General features: G+C 41.9%; 1 protein-coding gene across 1 annotated transcript in view; it reads left to right on the top strand.

Annotated features, from left to right (window-relative positions):
- LOC128695258 (uncharacterized) overlaps positions 1–21,656 on the top strand; it is a 1,855,180-nt gene that overhangs the window by 1,734,895 nt on the left and 98,629 nt on the right. Inside the window, exons 17-19 of the mRNA XM_070099904.1 lie at positions 1,269–1,472; positions 9,145–9,237; positions 17,954–18,145. Coding sequence (XP_069956005.1) covers positions 1,269–1,472; positions 9,145–9,237; positions 17,954–18,145 — 489 coding nt within the window. The remainder of the gene's footprint in view (positions 1–1,268; positions 1,473–9,144; positions 9,238–17,953; positions 18,146–21,656) is intronic.

Raw genomic sequence — 21,656 nt, forward strand, 5'->3', positions numbered from 1 at the left:
GACGGTGAACTACCCCAATGAAAAGCAGGGGATTCATGAGCACACTAAGAGTACAGTAAATATGAGGGTGGGCCAAGGCACCTCAGTATTCTTTCATACACAGAGGCAAATGCAAACAAAGCCCTGTCTTCAAAAGGGAGCTTAATAATTTCAAGTCATTTCTTGATCAACTGGGCTGTGGGGTGCACGTTGGACTGCGTTTGGCTAGCAATACCTGCAATATCAAGTGATCCACCACGAGACCTAGTCAGAGATGAGACTTTTGAAAACTGTTTCCAGGTAAACTTCAGGTACACCCTTAGAAGCCCACCTTTTCCATTTACCTTCCCCGTTGCTTTTCTCCATGTGATCCATTCACTACCTCCATCATTCCATCTCCTCTCTTGTGATCCACTCGCGTCTTCTATCATCCCATCGCTTTTTCCATGACCAACGCACCTCCTTCACCATCCATCTCTCTCTCTCCCTCGTGACCCATGCACCTCAGTCCACTACCTGTCAGCACCACTCACATGCCTGCCAGACTGAGAAAGCTCTGACGGCAGACACACATCTTTACTCAGTTTGAGCAAGGATATTTTTTTTTTTGTGGCTTGCCTCGGATACAGGGAACTTCCACATCACCAGAGAAACGAACAGGATGAAGAGTGCTTTGAAAAATAGTCGAGTAAACTTGCATACATATATGCATATTCTAGCATGTTTTATGTGGAAAAAGATATGAAAATTTGTGAGGAGAGAACTGCATGCATCTAGGTGCGTGCGTGCGAGCCCGGAAGAACGAATATTCTGTATACATAGACGTACCATGTGCATTAAGCAAGGCTATATGCATAAGATCAAGTTATTGCTGTTAGTCTCTCAGGGAACATTGCAGTGTGTTCCAACACTGAGTATTCTTGCCAGGCAACATTGCAGTGTTTCCTGACACATCTTAGCCTTCTCAGGAACATTATAGTGGCTCTCAATGTAGCTTGTCTTCCTCAGGGAATACTGAAGCGTCTTCCGAGGTAGTCTGTCCTCACTAAATCATTTGTTTACACGTGATTCAAAGATATTTTCAAAACATTTCCAGTTCCTTCTATCTCTTGTTTATTTTAGGTTATGTAAATTGGAGGTAGGTTAAGCAAGTTTAGGTATGTATGTATATATATATATATTAAAAAATCTAGATTTTTAATTATGTTTCATTAATAGAACATATTTTACTTTGATTAGTGCAAAAATTTTACTGCATCGTGTTTAATATTCGAGGTTTATCCCCACAGATAGCGTTGCCAGTGAGTGTTCTGGGGGCTGCCTGAACCAGGGTCTGTGTGGATACGGCGGTGTTTGTCACTGTGCTCGTGGCTGGCACGGTCGTCGCTGCGAGATAGCAGTGTGTGTCCGTGGCTGTAGCAATGGTGGGGTGTGCGTGGCACCTGATACCTGCCGCTGCCCGCCTGGTTACTCCGGCGCTTTCTGTCAGGATGGTAAGTACTAGTGCTGGATAGCTATTCCCACTTCCCCCCTACCCCTTGAGGGTCCTAACCTACGAGTTGTAGTTCCTAGTCTCATGCTGGTTGTCACACGAGGGGAATCAGGAACTAGAGCCCACTCTTCGTAAAGCATTGTAGGATGGGTTGTCACACACACACACACACACACACACACACACACACACACACACACACACACACTTGCTCGCCTGCACACACGTGTATGAGTGAGAGATGAATGATAATATTAAATATAGATAAACGTATTGAAAATGGGTGAAAGTAAAATCATGCCATATGAAGAATAATTTTTTTCAATTAGTGAGGAGGATCTAATAGTGATTATTAATAAAATACTGTCATTTTTACATATAAATGAAACAGAGGCAGACGCATGCTTCACTGTCGAAGGATGGTGACTTCTGCCCTGTGTTGGTGGGGATCTTCAACAATGTCTAGGTTTTCTTTTGCCAACACCCCTCTTCAAGGGGGGGCTCCTTGGAGTGGTGAAGAGGCTCTTGGTCTGAGGAATTAGACCTGTTGGTCTCCTTCCTCAGACCGAACCTAATAACCCTCCAATCCCCCCTTCACTATCCCATCCTCCCTTTTCCCTTTCCTCCTCCTACCCCCCCCCCAATCCCTCCCTTATTCTCTTCCTCTTTTTGGCCTTTGGGATTCTTCCCACAGGCCTATTGGTTCCTAGGTAGGGGGAAGGGTACCTGGGTCAATCCCATTCCATTGAGGTTCTTGGCAGTGGTGTAGTTTGCTGTGGAATCTGGATCGCCTGGGGATGTCCCGTTCCCTCTTCCGTCTCCCGGGGGGGTGGCATTGGGTGCCTTTCGGACGATGGAGGCCGCCTTTCGGATTCCGGGGGTGGTGGCCAAAGGAGGTATGCTTTGTGGTGGATATCCGGCCACCCTCTTTTGTCCACCGAGGTAGCTCGGCAGATGAAGTTGCTATCCTGGATTGCTGGTTTACTGGCATGAAGAATAGGGTATGGCACGGGTTCCATGCCACATCTGCACTACTTGCTGTGTTGAGGTCCTCTTGGGCGCGGAGGGCGATTTCCGGCCCTTTCATTCCTCCTAGGAACTATTCCTCCCCGTTCCTCCCTTTTTTTTCTTTTTTCTTTTTTATTTATTTTTTCTTAAAGAAAAAAAGTAACCTAACCATAGAAGCCCTAGTCCATGAACCTGCTACCCGTGGGTCCCTCCTTGATACTACACCCCATTCTGACCCTGCCTCGTTTTTTGACCACTCATATAGAGGTGTTCCATTTACGGACTATTTTGCTGTAATAGCTACCCACTTTCACACCCGTTGGCAACAACATTGGTCTAATCTGCTCGGTAACATACTTCAGTCTATTAATTAAGCCGAGTATAGGTTACTGGCCGTCTTCTTATCATCAGTGTCGAGGTTGGGAGACTACTCTATCCCGCCTTCGCATTGGCCACACTCGTCTTACTCATGGGTATCTCATGGAGAGGCACCCTGTTCCTCTCTGAGACATGTCAAATTCCAGTATCGGTTAAGCACATTCTGTTAGACTGCCCCCACTATCAACGAGCACGCAGAATTTACCTCCAACGTCGTCTCCGATCTACTACTACTCTCTCTACCTTCCCTTCTTGCTGATGGACCCTCCTTTAATCCTGACTCTCATTGACTTCTTGACAACGACTGATTTACTCCACAAACTCTGATGATACTTTTCGCACTCCCCTCACCCCTTTCTACCTCAATCTCTTGCTACCCTCTACCCTTTCATTATCCACTGCTCCGCTGTTCTCCGTAACTTACTAATCATCCCTCTCCCCTTTTACTACCTGATACCCTCGCTTCCTTCCTGCCCTGCAGCGCTGTATAGCTCTTGTGGTTTAGCGCTTCTTTTTGATTATAATAATTTTGCCAACACCACCTTTGGTATTTTACCATTGTCCATTCTTGTCATAAAACAACATAGTCATTGAACTGTGTGCCTATGTATTGTAACAGATTTTCCCATTGTCGTTGAGGGCTGCCTGGGCGCTCGGCCTTGTCCTCCCGAACCCGGCCTGTCCTGTTCTGCTAGCGTTTGTAGATGAATGGTCATGCAACGCATTTGCTGCGGGTCTAGCCTCTGCTCTTTCCCAAGTTTCAGTCGTTTATTCTCTCCCCTCCCAATATTCATCAACTATCCCCACTTCTCCCTCCCTCTTTTTTTTGGATTCATACCCATGAGTCATTCTAGTTTAGTCTGAGTGGTGAAACGTAAAGGAATATGTAGCGGTTGTGGGAGTTAGAAGCGAGTGGCGGCAAATGGTTTTGATGACCTACGTGCTATTGAAGTGTGAGCAAAGTAACATATAAGAAGGGATTAAGGGAAACTGGTTAGCCAGAGTCCGGGAGGTGGGAAGTAGTGTCTGCACTCTGAAGGAGGGATGGGGATATGTTGAAGTTTAGCTGTAGTGTAGACACGCCTCTGGAAATAGTGATAAAATTACCTGGAGAGAGTTTCGGGGGTCAACGCCCCCGCGGCCCGGTCTGTGACCAGGCCTCATGAGTGATAAAAATGTTTCTTTTCTCGGGTCACTCTGTCTCGGTGGGAAATTGTTGTGTTAAAAAAGTTTGGAAAGTCCAAAGAAAGTTAAAAAATAATGATGCAAGACTGAAAACATTCAAGATGCCCACCTTGAGTGATAGAGGGAAGAGATTAGGCATGATCGCCTATAAGGTCATAAAAAGGTATGAAAGAACATTTATAAAAGACTTATTACATGCTAGAGAGATAACAAATAGGCGGGTCATCATCTAATTAGGACTCGCGTCAGGAAACACTTGTCTGGTTTCTTGACGAACCTTACATAGCCTAAACCAATAGGCTGCAGCTGTAATTTGAAGGGAAAAAGTTAATTGGAAAGGATAATAGTACATATCGTTAATGCAGTTGGCAGCCAGTGGAAAGCATTGAAAGAGAAACTAATAAGTGCAACTACCATTGGTAATATACAAAAGAAATATATATGATGAGCAGAGTATTGAAGACGGAACACAAGGAAAATAACTCTGAGAATTCAAAGAGGAATTAAAAATAGGTAATTACACACACACGCACTCACACAGGAAGTGGAAGTGGTCAGGAAGTGGAACTGGCGAGTGATGTAGTGGAGGCAGAAACCATACATAGCTTTAAGACGAGGTATGATAAAGCTCATGGAGCAGGGAGTGAGAGAACCTAGTAGCGTTCAGTGAAGACGCGGGGCCAGGAGCTGGGTATCGATCCCTGCAACCACAATTAGGAGAGTACAATTAGGGGAGTAGGTAGTAGGTTGGTAGACAGCAACCACCCAGGGAGGTACTACCGTCCTTCCAAGTGAGTGTGAAACGAAACCCTGTAATTGTTTTACATGATGGTAGGATTGCTGGTGTCTTTTGTCTGTCTCATAAACATGCAAGATTACAGGTACGTCTTGCTACTTATACTTAAACTTAGGTCACACTACACATACATGTACATGTTTATTTATACACACTCATCTGAGTTTTTATCTTAATAGTTCTTGTTCTTATTACTTTTCCTTTTATATCCATGGGGAACTGAATAAGAATCTTTCCTCCGTAAGCCATGCGTGTTGTAAAAGTCAACTAAAATGCCGGGAACAATGGGCTAGTAACCTCTTTTCCTGTAATAATTACTAAAAAGAATAAGAAAATTGTCAATGTGGGAAGTCTGTGCGTGGATGTTATGAATGAGATGAAGCTGGATGTCCTGGCTTTAAGTGAAACAAAGCTGAAGGGGGTGGGAGAGTTTCAGTGGAGAGGAATAAATGGGATTAGGTCAGGGGTTTCTAATAGAGTTAGAGCTAAAAAAGGAGTAGCAATAATGTTGAAGGATAAGTTATGGCAGGAAAAGAGGGACTATAAGTGTATTAATTCAAGGATTATGTGGAGTAAAATAAAGGTTGGATGTGAAAAGTGTGTTATAGTAAGCGTATATGCACCTGGAGAAGAGAGAAGTGTAGAGAGAGAGATTTTGGGAAATGTTGAGTAAATACGTGGGGAGTTTTGAACCAAGTGTGAGAGTAATGGTGTTTGGGGATTTCAATGTTAAGTGGGCAAAAATGTTGCGGAGGGAGTAGTAGGTAAATTTGGGGTGCCAGGGGTAAATGAAAATGGGGAGCCTTTAATTGAGCTATATGTAGAAAGAGGTTTGGTAATACGTATTTTATGAAGAAAAGGATGAATAAATATACAAGGTATGATATAGCACGTAATGAAAGTAGTTTGTTAAATTATGTATTGGTGGATAAAAGGTTGATGGGTAGGCTCCAGGATGTACACGTTTATAGAGGGGCAACTGATATATCGGATCATTATTTAGTTGTAGCTACAGTTAGAGTAAGAGGTAGATGGGAAAAGAGGAAAATGGCAACAAGTAAGAGGGAGGTAAAATTGTATAAACTAAGGGGGGAGGAAGTAGTTTGGGTGAGATATGAGCAACTGTTGGCAGAAAGGTGGATTGGTGCAAGTATGAGTAGTGGGGGAGGGGGGGGGTTGAAGAGGGTTGGAATAGTTTTAAAAATGCAGTATTAGAATGTGGGGCAGAAGTTTGTGGTTATAGGAGGGTGGGGGCAGGAGGAAAGAGGAGTGATTGGTGGAATGATGAAGTAAAGGGTGTGATAAAAGAGAAAAAGTTAGCTTATGAGAGGTTTTTACAAAGCAGAAGTGTTATAAGAAGAGTAGAGGATATGGAGAGTAAAAGAAAGGTAAAGAGAGTGGTGAGATAGTGCACATGAAGAGCAGATAGTGGGAGAGGCACTGTCAAGAAATTTTAATGAAAATAAGAAATTTTTTTGGAGTGAGCTAAACAAGTTAAGAAAGCCTAGACAACGAATGGATTTGTCAGTTAAAAACAGAGTAGGGGAGTTAGTAGATGGGGAGATGGAGGTTTTGGGTAGATGGCGAGGATATTTTGAGGAACTTTTAAATGTCGACGAAGAAAGGGAAGCGGTAATTTCATTCACTGGCCAGGGAGGTATTACCATCTTTTAGGAGTGAAGAACAGGATGTGAGTGTGGGGAAAGTGTGTGAGGCATTACGTAGAATGAAAGGGGGTAAAGCAGCTGGAACTGACGGGATCATGACAAATGTTAAAAGCAGGGGGGGATAGTGTTGGAGTGGTTGGTATTTTTTGTTGAATAAATGTATGAAAGAGGGGGAAGGTACCTAGGGATTGGCAGAGAGCATGTATAGTCCCTTTATATAAAGGGAAGGGGGACAAAAGAGATTGTAAAAATTATAGAGGAATAAGTTTACTGAGTATACCAGAAAAAGTGTACGGTAGGGTTATAATTGAAAGAATTAGAGGCAAGACAGAATGTAGGATTGCGGATGAGCAAGGAGGTTTCAGAGTGGGTAGGGGATATGTAGATCAAGTGTTTACATTGAGGCATATATGTGAGCAGTATTTAGATAAAGGTAGGGAAGTTTTTATTGCATTTATAGATTTAGAAAAGGCATATGATAGAGTGGATAGGGGAGCAATGTGGCAGATGTTGCAAGTATATGGAATAGGTGGTAAGTTACTAAATGCTGTAAAGAGTTTTTATGAGGATAGAGAGGCTCAGGTTAGGGTGTGTAGAAGAGAGGGAGAATACTTCTCGGTAAAAGTAGGTCTTAGACAGGGATGTGTAATGTCACCATGGTTGTTTAATATATTTATAAATGGAGTTGTAAAAGAAGTAAATGCTAGGGTGTTCGGGAGAGGGGTGGGATTAAGTTATGGGGAATCAAATACAAAATGGGAATTGACAGTTACTTTTTGGTGATGATACTGTGCTTATGGGAGATTCTAAAGAAAAACTGTAAATGTTAGTAGATGAGTTTGGGAGTGTGTGTAAAGGTAGAAAGTTGAAAGTGAACATAGAAAAGAGTAAGGTGATGAGGGTATCAAATTATTTAGATAAAGAAAAATTGGATATCAAATTGGGGAGGAGTATGGAAGAAGTGAATGTTTTCAGATATTTGGGAGTTGACGTGTCAGCGGATGGATTTATGAAGGATGAGGTTTATCATAGAATTGATGAGGGGAAAAAAGGTGAGTGGTGCATTAAGGTATATGTGTGGAGACGTAAAACATTATGGAGGCAAAGAAGGGAATGTATGAAAGTATAGTAGTACCAACACTCTTACATGGGTGTGAAGCTTGGGTTGTGAAGGCAGCAGCGAGGAGGCGGTTGGAGGCAGTGGAGATGTCCTGTCTAAGGGCAATGTGTGGTGTAAATATTATGCAGAAAATTCGGAGTGTGAAAATTAGGGGAAGGTGTGGAGTTAAAAGTATTAGCCAGAGGGCTGAAGAGGGGTTGTTGATGTGGTTTGGTTATTTACAGAGAATGGATCAAAGTAGAATGACATGGAGAGCATTTAAATCTGTAGGGTAAGGAAGGCGGGATAGGGGTCATCCTCGAAAAGGTTGGAAAGAAGGGGTAAAGGAGGTGTTGTTGGCGAGGGGCTTGGACTTCCAGCAAGCGTGCGCGAGCGTGTTCGATAGGAGTGAATGGAGACGAATGGTATTTGGGACCTGACGATCTGTTGGAGTGTGAGCAGGGTAATATTTAGTGAAGGGATTCAGGGAAACCGGTTATTTTTATATAGCCGTACTTGAGTCCTGGAAATGGGAAGTACAATGCCTGCACTCTAAAGGAGGGGTTCGGGATATTAGCAGTTTGGAGGGATATGTTGTGCCTCTTTATACGTATATACTTCTAAACTGTTGTGTTCTGAGCACCTCTGCAAAAAGTGATTGTGTGAGTGAGGAGAAAGTGTTGAATGATGATGAAAGTGTTTTCTTTTTGGGTCACGTTGCCTCGGTGGGAGACGGCCGACTTGTTAAAAAAAATATATATGTATATATATACACGGACAGTTGTGAATTGCCCCCTGCAACCACAAATAGGTGAGCGCACACACACACACACACACACACACACACACACACACACACACACACACACACACACACACACACACACACACACACACACACACACACACACACACGAAACAAGATCCTGCAGCAAAAGCAACGGCTGAAGAAAACAAAATACCAGCGAATGTACCTAAGCTGTGACATAACGAGAACAGAATGACAAAAACTGAGACAGGTTATGAAATTGGAGGGGACACCGAGGAACAGTAGCAAGCCCAACCGCCCACAGTACCCAGCAACCAAACATGTTAACCCAAAACAATCCACCCGGGGTAACAGATTTAGCGATACAGACCACTGAAGATGAGCGGATCCTTACCAAAGTTGTTACACTTACTGTGAAGTATTACGAGATAATCATATTTTTTTGGGAAGGGTGGGTGATTTTGTTTGTGTAAATATCTAAAATTAATCTCGCAAAATTATATCACTTTTCCACCTTCTGCTCACTTAGAAAGCAATTGTGTTGTGGAAGACGCCACATAAAGCCAATGGAAAATAGTTTTCAGTATTTTCTTGCATGTGGAGTACATCCAAGAGCTGGTTGGGATGCTTATAATTCGAGTAATTTGCGTGCCTCTGGGAGGCTCTGACTAGGATCTGTGGGGGTTTGAGCAAGTTAACGAAGCCGGTAATTTGTTATTTTAAGTCAGTTAATTAAGGTTCTTCCCCCTCACACGTATGCTCCTCTCCTAGCGGTGTGCAGTCCACCTTGTGGCAACGGTGGGACTTGTGTCATCCCTGGCATGTGTGTGTGTCCTCCAGGCTATGTACCTCCCACCTGTACCCGTAAGTTTACTCATGTTTTCTTTAATTATTTTTATTTTCATGTAGTTATTATTCATTAGTTATATATTGCAGTTTTTAGTTTGCATTATTCTTTGCTTTATCCTTCCTTTATATATCATAATTCATATTTTTTGTCAACTTTTTTTTTTAACTTTGGGCTTTGAGACAAGAGCCAGTGAACTCTCAGGTCGTTGATATTCCCTAGTCGATCTCTGTATATATTATTTACCTATTCTTCAATTTACATTTATTCCAGAAATTTCTTGAAATTGCTCATCCACTATCATCATTATCTCCAATATCCCCATGATTAAACCACAATTATTTGCCCAACATCACCGCACCCATCTTCTCTTTCGCCGTCACCACCACCACTGATAGCTACTGGGAACGGTTGAAGTTCCTTGACCTGTACTCCCTGGAACGTAGGCGGGAAAGATACGTGATAATATACACCTGAAAAATCTTACAGGGATTAGTACTAAAACTGCACACGGAAATCACTCTATGAAGGCAAAAGTCTCGGCAGGCAGTACAACATTCCCCCAATGAAAAGCAGGGGCGCCATGAACACGCTAAGAGATAACACAGTAAGTGTCAGGGGCCCAAGACTGTTCAAATGCCTCCCAGCAAACATAAAGGGGATTACTAATAGACCCCTAGCTGTCTTCAAGAAAGCGCTGGACAGGCACATAAAGTCAGCATCTGGCCAGCCGGACTGTAGTTCGTACGTCAGTCTACATGCGGCCAGCAGTAACATCCTGATTGATCAGGCCTTGATCTACCGCGAAGCCAGGTAATAGAAATGGCCGCGGGGGCGTTGATCCCTGAAACCCCTCTCCAGGTATACTCTAGGTATATTCATATTGAGTTTGATAGCTTTGTCAGTCCTACGTATGTAGCATTCAAACGGTCCATACTTAGTTCCCAGGAATTAAGGAATTACAATGCGGAAACTCGTTTAATGATTCCTGTTTCCAAAGCTTTACAAAGGATTTTTTAAATGTTTGTGGACATCGATATGTAAAAAATGACACCTTTTGTAATGCTAGCTTCTTTTTTCTGGAGAAAATAGAATAACCAAAGTAAGGCTTGATGGTGCTTATGGCAGGGTAGCCGAGTCGGTGCCAGCCTACTACGAGGGTGGACGAGTCTCGGGAATTCGATGAATTAATCTCCAGAATTATTTAGCGCCTAGTAAGTGCAAAGGAAACTCCCAACAACTTTAGATTAGTAAAAGCAGTGGGAATAACTTCTGAGATTTTGTAGCAGGAAACCACATTGCTTTTGCAACAGATTTGATATCTTAGCTAAGATACACCATGTCAACCAGATCAGTAAAACAGGAACCCGAATAGATCTCCAAGTAGTCTTGGATAAATATTTAAATTTCATGGCATCAAGATAAAGAAATTCGTCATAGCAGCAAGTAAAAGAAGTAGATGTAATGTCTTCTAGGTGGGACGATCATGGATACATGTGATAAATTTGTAGACATGACTAAAATCACGTCAAAGAATACAATTTTCATGACTCGTATTGGAACTAATGATTTAAAGCAGAGCATATCAGAGATTCTTAACAGATACAAGGGCCTTAATAAGAAATTCAAAGATAACAGAAGGATATTGGCAATTACCGGATTACTCTGGTGGATTGATGTCATGGACGATGCTACAGAGGTCGGCGAACATTTTTTGCTGGGTATTACCCTGAAACAAATTTGTGTACAGCGAAATAACTCGCTAAACTTGAAAGTCCACAGGATCCTGAAACCCCAAGGAGCATTCAAATTCAAGATAATTTATTGAATACATTTGTATGGAGAATACAGTCATACAAGCGGGAAAGAATGTATTATATTCGAAAAAGCAACTTTAAAAATAAAAGGCAAAATTAAAAAAAAAATGAAAATAAACTGCATGAAATAAAAAAGTAACCGACAAATTTAATAAAAATCTCACTAGGGAAGTAAAGAATTTCATTGAAAATATTTTCACTTCAGGTTTTGGAGAAACCGGAAGAAACTAAAAATTTTTTGCCTGAAAACAAATTATAGCTTTCATAATTTGCATAGCTTATTAAATAATTTTTTGTGCCGTTATATTTATGTTTAGTGAGCCTTCATTAATGAAAAAAAAAGGCACAATACCGTGACTGGAACGATACACAAATAACCCGCACATAAAAGAGAGAAGCTTATGACGACGTTTCGGTCCGACTTGGACCATTGTCAATGGTCCAAGTCGGACCAAAACGTCGTCGTAAGCTTCTCTTTTATGTGCGGGTTATTTGCGTATGGAGCCTTCATTACTCCAGAAATTCTCATTTTTACCCCATTTGGGGTAATTTACCCCGTTTACCCGACCTAAACTCAAGTATATGTAGAACTATGGGGTCAGTGTGTAAAATAAGGACGAATCTTGCAGGAGAGGCTGCATGCGGCGTAGAGTGAGAGATTAATGAGAACTCGAGCAGGAATTGACGGGGGAGAAGGGAGTAATTAGCTGCCACAATGAATCGGGTAATGAGTTGGACAAGGAATTTAACTAAAATTTAATTACCCCACCTGCGGGGGACCAGCTAGGCGAATTCAAGGTTTTTTACACAAGTGCTAGAAGAATGTTACACAAAGAGGAATGAACTGTCTGCATACGCATTATCAGAGCAATCACATGTTATTGTTTGAAGTGAAATATTTAGACTCAATCATAAAATGAGAGATCCTTGACTGGATACAGTATTTTTAAAATGGTTCGCATTCGCAATGGAGAGAAAAAAAAAAGACGGTATATTGAATCAAAGTAAATAATGAGCCACATCTAACAAATTCATAAGCATGGTGTAGTAGGATTTGATTCTGAATAAATACATATCAAAGCTATTGGAAACAAGACAATGTTTCGCATAGTATATCGTCCCCCTCAAACACAGTCAGGAAGATGACGCTCTTATGCATGACGAAATAAACATAAATTGTAGGGGACTTCAATGAGCCAGATATAAACTGGAGCACTCATTCAGGGGACTCGGAGGCCGTCAGACTCATCACGGTTGATGACAACTTTCTAATTCACACTGTTACTTTGACTACTAGACAACCAAAATCTTGATGCTTTGACCACAGAGTAAGATAGTGAATGGCACTGATAGTCATTCACAATAAACTATTTTAAGTACTGAACGAGTAAATAATTCAAAAAACATAATGAAATTACAAAGCAAAATATTCTACGCCAACGTATGCAAAAGTTTTTCTGTAAACAAAATTATGGCAGGATGGAATAAGCGCAAAAATTGTGCAAAAGTGCGAGACGGTAAAGTCTTCCGTGAACCAGCTGGACAAGCACCTAGCAAGTATGACATTCAGCTAATCATTACGCTGGGGCAAGCTGAAGTCAACAGACTCCTGATTTTTGAGCAGCAACTGCATTAGGACAAGTTAATTTAGTTATAACAGAAGTAAACCCAGTAGTACACACAGCGATGTGCTGTCGAGTAATTCGAGTAGATGCAAAAAGTACTACTTATGTAGTGGTATTTGTAGCGCAAGCTTTCCATCTACCTGCACCTCGCCTATAAATACTATAACTTTTATTCAATATGATATGACATATTTTTTCCCCTGTTTTCATGCTGGCAGTGGCCAGACGGAGTGTAAGCTGGGACGAGAACTTACTGCTTTTATATTCTAGGTAGAAGCAGTTTTTGTATACAGAGCGCCTCTATGTATTCCTTCAAATTCTTTGCTCTCTCTCCTTTTCCTTGTACGATCAAGTACCAGTATCACAACTAAAATCACCACCACTACCACCACCACATCATCAATCACCACAATTACTACCACCCACTATCCACCACCACAAACTTCACCCACAACTACTACTACTACTACTACTACTACTACTACTACTACTACTTCTACTTCTACAGCATTCACCCACCACCAACAACGAAACATTATCCTCACTCTCATTAACTAGCACAACCATTATAATCACACTGTTATCAGTCAATGCTACTGGCACCCACCATACACTACCACCACCATAACCACTCACTACTACTACTACTACTACTACCACCGCCATTACCCACCACCACCACAACAGTGTAGAAAAAAAATTGCCGAACGTGCTTTTAGCGTGATAACATCTCACTTGGTTCAGAACTTAGCGAAGCTGTACACAGTGAAGCGTTGTCCCAGTAATAACATGTTCATTATTATTTGTCTGTTCTTCACAATTTTCAACAGTGTTGCATTTTTGGTAAATATTTTCTTTACTTTCGGATGCTAGTTTAGTGATAATTTATGGTTATAAATATGAGGTCTAAAATTGGTGTTTGCTAGTAAGATCGTATTCTCTAGAGCACATGTGAAACCCTAACCGAACTTCATGTAACCTAATGTAGCCTGAGTAACGAAATAATTTAATAAGTCCATCTATTTTATTTCACCAGTAAGGAGAAAGACTTGCATCCTCCAGACTTTCCAAAGTTAGGAGTTTTAGCTGTTTAACAAACGTCGTAAAGCCATTTAACCTAACATAAAAAAAACTTTATGCAATCTAATGCATTATTATTATACAGTGAATAACGTTGAATCACAAAGTGTGGTAACAAAATAATTTCAATAGTCTCGCAAGAAGGAAATATTACTCTGGTTAGCTGATCTTTGGAACTGATCGCGGGAATGTTTGAGTAGCGACCGGCCCGGCCCGGCCCGGCCCGGCCCGGCCCGGCCCTGCCCACCCGGCTCTTCATGGGTGAGTCACAGCTAACATGAAGGTATTATTAGGATTAAAAAAAGTCTCAGAAAATAAGAATTTGCACAATAATTAAAAATAATTGTAAAAGTGTGGAGAACTTGCTGGAGTTTAAATGTCAAATGGCCGAGCTCAGACCCGACTATAAAGAAAAATAATAACCCTTTATTTGCATCAACTACTACTGTTATCACCTACCATGACCACCACTATCACTTATCACCAATATTATCATTATCAACACAATCACCACTATGATTCACAGACGCCACCTCACACCAGTGCCACCACAAGCCACTCGTCGCCACGCACCCACCAACCACTACCATCATCACCCACCACCATCATCATCACCAACATTACCTACCACTTATCCTGGCCAGTGTAAACCATGTATGAGTAGCCTGCCTGGCTCGTGTAATATTACTCTCATAACTCGCCCCGACGCACCGTCTTTTTCAGCTACTCTTCTATTATAACCTGTCTTAATTAATCTTTACCTTAGGTTCCCCGGAGCCTTCACCGGTGCAAAATTCTTTTGCTGCATTTATAAATTTGATAACTTTCATATTCCATTCCTTGCAAAAATGTATTTATTTTACTGATCGTAACCCTACAAGAGAGTTCCTTGATGCTACTGAAGGACTCTGTATCCAATTAGTTGTATTTCCTTAGTTCGAGGATTCCTTGATGCTGGTAAAGGGGTTCTGTACCCAAGGACTTGCAGTTATCCTGTCTTTTACTGGATAAAACCTTATTGCTAATTTACAGGATTTGTGCATTCCCCTGAATGTAATAGCGACTATCATAACATAAAAAATTTCGTATTTGCACCCTTTTATATTATATATATATATATATATATATATATATATATATATATATATATATATATATATATATATATATATATATATATATATATATATTATACACACACACACACACACACAAGCGCAATTTAATTTACCCTAATCCAACTAAATATATTTTAGATAAGATAATTTAATAATGATCACAATGAAATATAATTTTTTTTTTTTTTAGATTCAGAATGATTTTTGAGAAATTATTTCACATACAAATTTTAGCTTGTCTTATACAGCAAGAAGAGCTTTGCTATTGAAGCCAAATTGGCAAGTTTTACCCATATATATATAAAGTGCAACATAGTCAAATTGGGATGGCCCCATCCCTGAAAAGGTGCTTGCCAACATGCTTAGTGCTGCAACATCAGACAGGGAGAATGCCCATCTCCAAGCTGTGATCGCACCTCACTCTGGGGACTTACTCCAAACAGTTCCCATATCGCCAATAGGAACATGCCTTGACCCACAGACTCTGTATTGCAGTGGCTCTCCTCGCTGTCCCAATTTTCATGGAATATACATATATTTGCGACGATGCGCAAGCCAACCATTATGGTTTGCATGAGCTTAACTGTTCCAAATCCAAGGGCTGGTATACAAGACACAATGAAGTCAACATCATCATTAAGGAAAGCCTTGCTACAGCTGGATGCCTAGCCGAGAGAGGCCCCTGATCACTAGCAACCAACAATACTCAGCACAATCCTGTATGTCGGTGCTGGCTGACACATCCATCACAGTGTCGGATGACAGGGAGGAGCTGCTGATCACAGGGAGGAGTACAAGATCGGCAAGTACAGACACAAAAGTCAACAGTATCAATTTGTCCCAGTGGGATCTGAGACCCTGGGATGATGGGAAAAAACGCCACACGTTTCCATAAAGAAATGGGTTCCAGATTCATCACCACCACCAAAGACCTGAGGGCAGGCACTTTCACGTTCCAGCGTCTCAGCCTGGCCATTCAAAGGGGAAATGCTTGCTGCATACTTGGTACACGTCCGGATTCGGAGTAGCTGGAGATTCATAATCTTTGTGTGTATTTTTTTTCATGTATTCCCTCTAAATGAAGTTCACATAGAATATAGAGGGTGGTAGGATAAGACGATGTTCAGACAGCTCCGGGGAGAAGCTCGAGTTTCAGGATGAGGGGTCCTCAGTCCCCCCCCTCCCTCTCTCTCCTCTCTCTCTCCTCTCTCCTCTCTCTCTCCTCTCTCTCTCCCCTCTCTCTCCCCTCTCTCTCCCCTCTCTCTCCCCTCTCTCCCCTCTCTCTCCTCTCTCTCCTCTCTCTCCTCTCTCTCTCTCCTCTCTCCCTCTCCTCTCTCTCCTCTCCTCTCTCCTCTCCTCTCTCCTCTCCCCTCTCCTCTCCCCTCTCCTCTCCCCTCTCCTCTCTCCTCTCTCTCTCTCTCTCTCTCTCTCTCTCTCTCTCTCTCTCTCTCTCTCTCTCTCTCTCTCTCTCTCTCTCTCTCTCTCTCTCTCTCTCTATATATATATATATATATATATATATATATATGTCGTGCCGAATATGTAAAACTGGTCAATTAGCAAGAACTCATTTAAAATTAATTCATTTCTGAAATTTTCACTTATACGTTTAAAGATATATTTTTTTCATTAATGTTAATGTAAAAATTTATAATTTTGCACGAAAAAAATCTTAGAAAACTTACCTAACCTTATTATAACAAGAACAATTTATTTTAGCCTAACCCAACTAAATATATTCTGGATTTGTTTACAATAATTTAATACTAAACAAACACATTGGAATATAGTTTTTTCGTTAGGTTCAGAATGATTTTGGCGAAATTATTGCATACACAAATTTTCACTTGTCCTATATGGCAAGATGAGCGTTGCTATTTAAGCCAAGATCGCAAGTTCTGCCTATTCGGCACGATATATATATATATATATATATATATATATATATATATATATATATATATATATATATATATATATATATATATATATATATATATATATATATATACACCTGTAACTTCATAGAACTTGCTCTTTTTATCCTCATTTACCTCAAATCCAACTCGGACTTGATCTTCAAGACATTTCTCTACATTTTTATTTAAAAAATTTCCCACTACACTCTAGCAACATTATTCCAGTAATATATTTTGTCTTACATCCAACACAAATCCTAACTGAATATACAGATTTCACTACAATTCTTATTTTCATTGTATTCCCAGGTTTTAGAATACATTCTTCACAAGGTTGAGGTTATGACGAGAGTAACAGTTTGTAGGAACACATATGTGTGAATCGTTCAGTGCAGACTACACATTTGATCTGGGGAGCAACAGGACGGATGTATTAGGAGGACAGAACGAAGCGCTGAAATCTGGGTCAGCCATTTTCCACTTATTGACACTATTAAATAAGACAAGGTTATGTACACGATGGCAGGTACAATCACTCGTACTGTTCACAGTTCATAAAATTAGAGCGCCAACCCCCACCCCAAGCACCTTAATATTCTTGTTGTTTGGCCTGTCTTCCCCCTTTGACCTCACTTGTTACTACACTTGAGCTTTCTCAAGCCTGACCTCAGGGTGCTCATTTGTCTAATGAGGAAGTATACCTGTTTTTCTCTGTATGATTAATGAAATCCAACCCTCAACCAAACGTAATGAACCTTTCTCTACTTACTGCTTTGTGACATGACGCCAGAGTGGACGTATTCTCCTTTTAAATTATGCCCAACTGCTACTGTTTTCCTTTCTTATCTCTTTCTCTATTCACATTTTTCCATAAATATTTAAGTATATTCAAAGTTATATATTTATTTGCTGCCTTGTTCAATTTATTTTAGACTTTTTATTATATGTATTATTTGTTATGATCTACAATATTTGACCATTTATTCTCTCTCTCTCCCCCCCTGGCTTTCATATATTTTTAATTCTATATTAAGTTGTACAATAACAATGTATGTGTCATTTTGTTTCTTGCTGTGTGGTCATCTGCTTCCTACTTTGTTCCAATATTATATTTGCTTTATTTTTATTTTCCAAAATTTGCCTTAATCCCTGACTATTTAAAACACTCTCCTAGCTATGTGCAAATCTCTGTGTCTACACGGGGGTGAGTGTACGGGTGTAGAGCGGTGCACTTGCCCTGCTGGGTACACAGGTGCACGCTGTGAGTCTGCCGTGTGTTCACCGTCATGTCAGCGTGGAGGTGTGTGTGTTGCCCCTGGCGTCTGCTCCTGCGCCTCAGGCTACGGTGGACCTGTCTGCCAGAGACGTGAGTTCACCCACTAGTGGAGAGAACGAGAGAACGAGAACGAACATAAGAAAGCAACACTGCTGCAGGCCTACTGGCCCATACTAGGCACATCTTTCTCAAACCAATTAACAAAAGTATCAATTAGCCCAACCCATTTATAATGCTTCCCAAGGAATAAGCTTTATAACCCTAAGAATAAGTTTTGATAACCCCTAAGGAATAAACTTTGATGACCGTACAGGAGGGAAGTTTGAAGGATGGTGAGAAAATAAGCGAGAGAGGGGAGTGTAGAGAAGAGTGAATGGGTAAAGTAGAGAATGAGGAGAGAAGTACTGTGAAAAGTGAGAGTCTAAGGGAGAGAAAAAGACGTGAAGAACGTGAGTGGGACAGACGGGTTAGTAGAGGTATTACCTATATGCAAAATATATTATATTTTTTGAAACTTCCATAGACTTTACCATTTGCAATGGATAAATTGTTTTCACGATCACCTTTTAGATACATTATTGATTTGTGGATATATTCGCAGTGTATAGCTTCATGGTACCACGTTACATTGTCTATTCACATCCCCCTCCTCATCCCCTCCCTGTTCCATTCTACTTTGGGATCGGCTTTCCGGATGGAAGGACAGCCGAGTTTTGACAAGTTGAGCGTGGACGACTCCTGACAAGCGGGTGGGAGTGGTTGCTCATTCCCTGGAAGTTGGAGGTCGATCTTTGAGTAGTGGAGGAGTTGGAAATTGGCTAGTATTATAGATGGGGAATGTGCAACACCCCCTACCAATAGTGACCCTCCAACTACTCATCCACTACCTCACCTCCACTGTCTCAACATCCTTCACGCTACTCATGATACTGCAGTTGACAACTCGTCTAGGAAATGTTTCTTGACAACTTGTAAAATGGAAATTGACAGGACGCTCATACACACACACACACACACACACACACACACACACACACACACACACACACACACACACACACACACACACCTACACACACCTACCTACACACACCTACCTACACACACATACACACCTACCTACACACACACACACACACATCTACCTACACACATCTACCTACACACACCTACCTACACACACCTACCTACACACACCTACCTACACACACATACACACCTACCTACATACACACACACACACCTACCTACACACACACACACACACCTACCTACACACACCTACCTACGCACACCTACACACACCTACCTACACACACCTACCTACACACACCTACCTACACACACACACACCTACCTACACACACACACACACACCTACCTACACACACACACACCTACCTACACACACACACACACCTACCTACACACACACACCTACCTACACACACACACCTACCTACACACACACACCTACCTACACACACACACCTACACACACACCTACCTACACACACACACACCTACACACACACACCTACACACACACACACACCTACACACACACACCTACACACACACACACCTACACACACACACACCTACACACACACACACCTACACACACACACACACCTACACACACACACACCTACACACACACACACACACACCTACACACACACACACCTACACACACACACACACACACACCTACACACACACACACACCTACACACACACATCTACACGCACACACACACCTACACGCACACACACACCTACACACACCTACCTACACACACCTACCTACACACACATACACACCTACCTACACACACACACACACATCTACCTACACACATCTACCTACACACACCTACCTACACACACCTACCTACACACACATACACACCTACCTACATACACAAACACACACCTACCTACACACACCTACCTACACACACACACACACACCTACCTACACACACCTACCTACGCACACCTACCTACACACACCTACCTACACACACCTACCTACACACACCTACCTACACACACCTACCTACACACACACACACACACCTACCTACACACACACACACCTACCTACACACACACACACACACACACCTACCTACACACACACACCTACCTACACACACACACCTACCTACACACACACACCTACCTACACACACACACCTACACACACACCTACACACACACCTACCTACACACACACACACCTACACACACACACCTACACACACACACACACCTACACACACACACCTACACACACACACACCTACACACACACACACCTACACACACACACCTACACACACACACACACACCTACACACACACACACCTACACACACACACACACACACCTACACACACACACACACCTACACACACACATCTACACGCACACACACACCTACACGCACACACACACCTACCCACACACACACACACCTACACACACACACACACGCCTACACACACACCTACACACACACACACACACACACACCTACACGCACACACACACCTACACACACACCTACACACACACACACACACCTACACGCACACACACATGCCGAACACTTTTCCTGAGGGGCATATCGACCAAATAACTGCAGCAGCATATGGGCGCCTGGCAAACCTAAGAATAGAGTTTCGATATCAAGGTGAGGAGTCATTCAAGACACTGTACATTGTGTATGTGAGACCCATATTACAGTATGAAGCACCATTGTGGTACCCACACTTGGTCAAGCACTGCAGATCAGGAGTGACAGGGGAAACATGAGAACGACATACAAAATACTGAGAGGAATTGACAAGGTGGATTGGGACAGAATGCTTCAGAGATGGGACACAGCAACAAGGGGTGACCAGTGGAAGATGAATATTCAGAAGAATCATTGGGATGTCAGGAAGTATTTCTTCAACCATATAGTTGTCAGGAAGTGGAGCATTCTGAAGTGATGTAGTGGAGCAGGATCCATATATAACTTTAGAAAGAGGTACGATCAAGTTCTTGGAGCAGGGAGAGAATGAATCTCGTAGCGACTAGAGAAGAGGCAGGGCCAAGGGCTGTGAATCGACCCCTGCAACCACAAATAGGCGAGTACACACGCACATTCTAGGATAGGTATAACAGGACACTCATAACTAGCCAAAGTCAAACTAACGGGGCAGCGAGCCGAAACTTAACCCCTGTAACCACAATTAGGGGAGTTCAATTGAGTACACTCACATATTGCTATACTTAACTATCTGGACCCCATAGTACAGACTAGTACATAACACTCAACCCGCACATAGGAGAGAGGAGCTTACGACGACGTTTCGGTCCGTCTGGAACCATTTACAGACTAGAAGGATTAGCCGTTTCATGTCTACTTCAGGCATTGTCACTTATTGTACTTGGGGAAAATTCAGAAACAGTTGAATAGAAATCAAAGATCAAGAAGATCAAATAGAATGGGAGGTAAAGATGATCACTTAGTCACGGTATCTGTGGACAAAGAGGATGATATATCTGACTCACGAAATTGTAATGACGCGATTGCAAGCAAGC

The sequence above is a fragment of the Cherax quadricarinatus genome, chromosome 70 (genome assembly GCF_038502225.1).
Source record: "Cherax quadricarinatus isolate ZL_2023a chromosome 70, ASM3850222v1, whole genome shotgun sequence".
Taxonomy (NCBI): Eukaryota; Metazoa; Arthropoda; class Malacostraca; order Decapoda; family Parastacidae; genus Cherax; species Cherax quadricarinatus.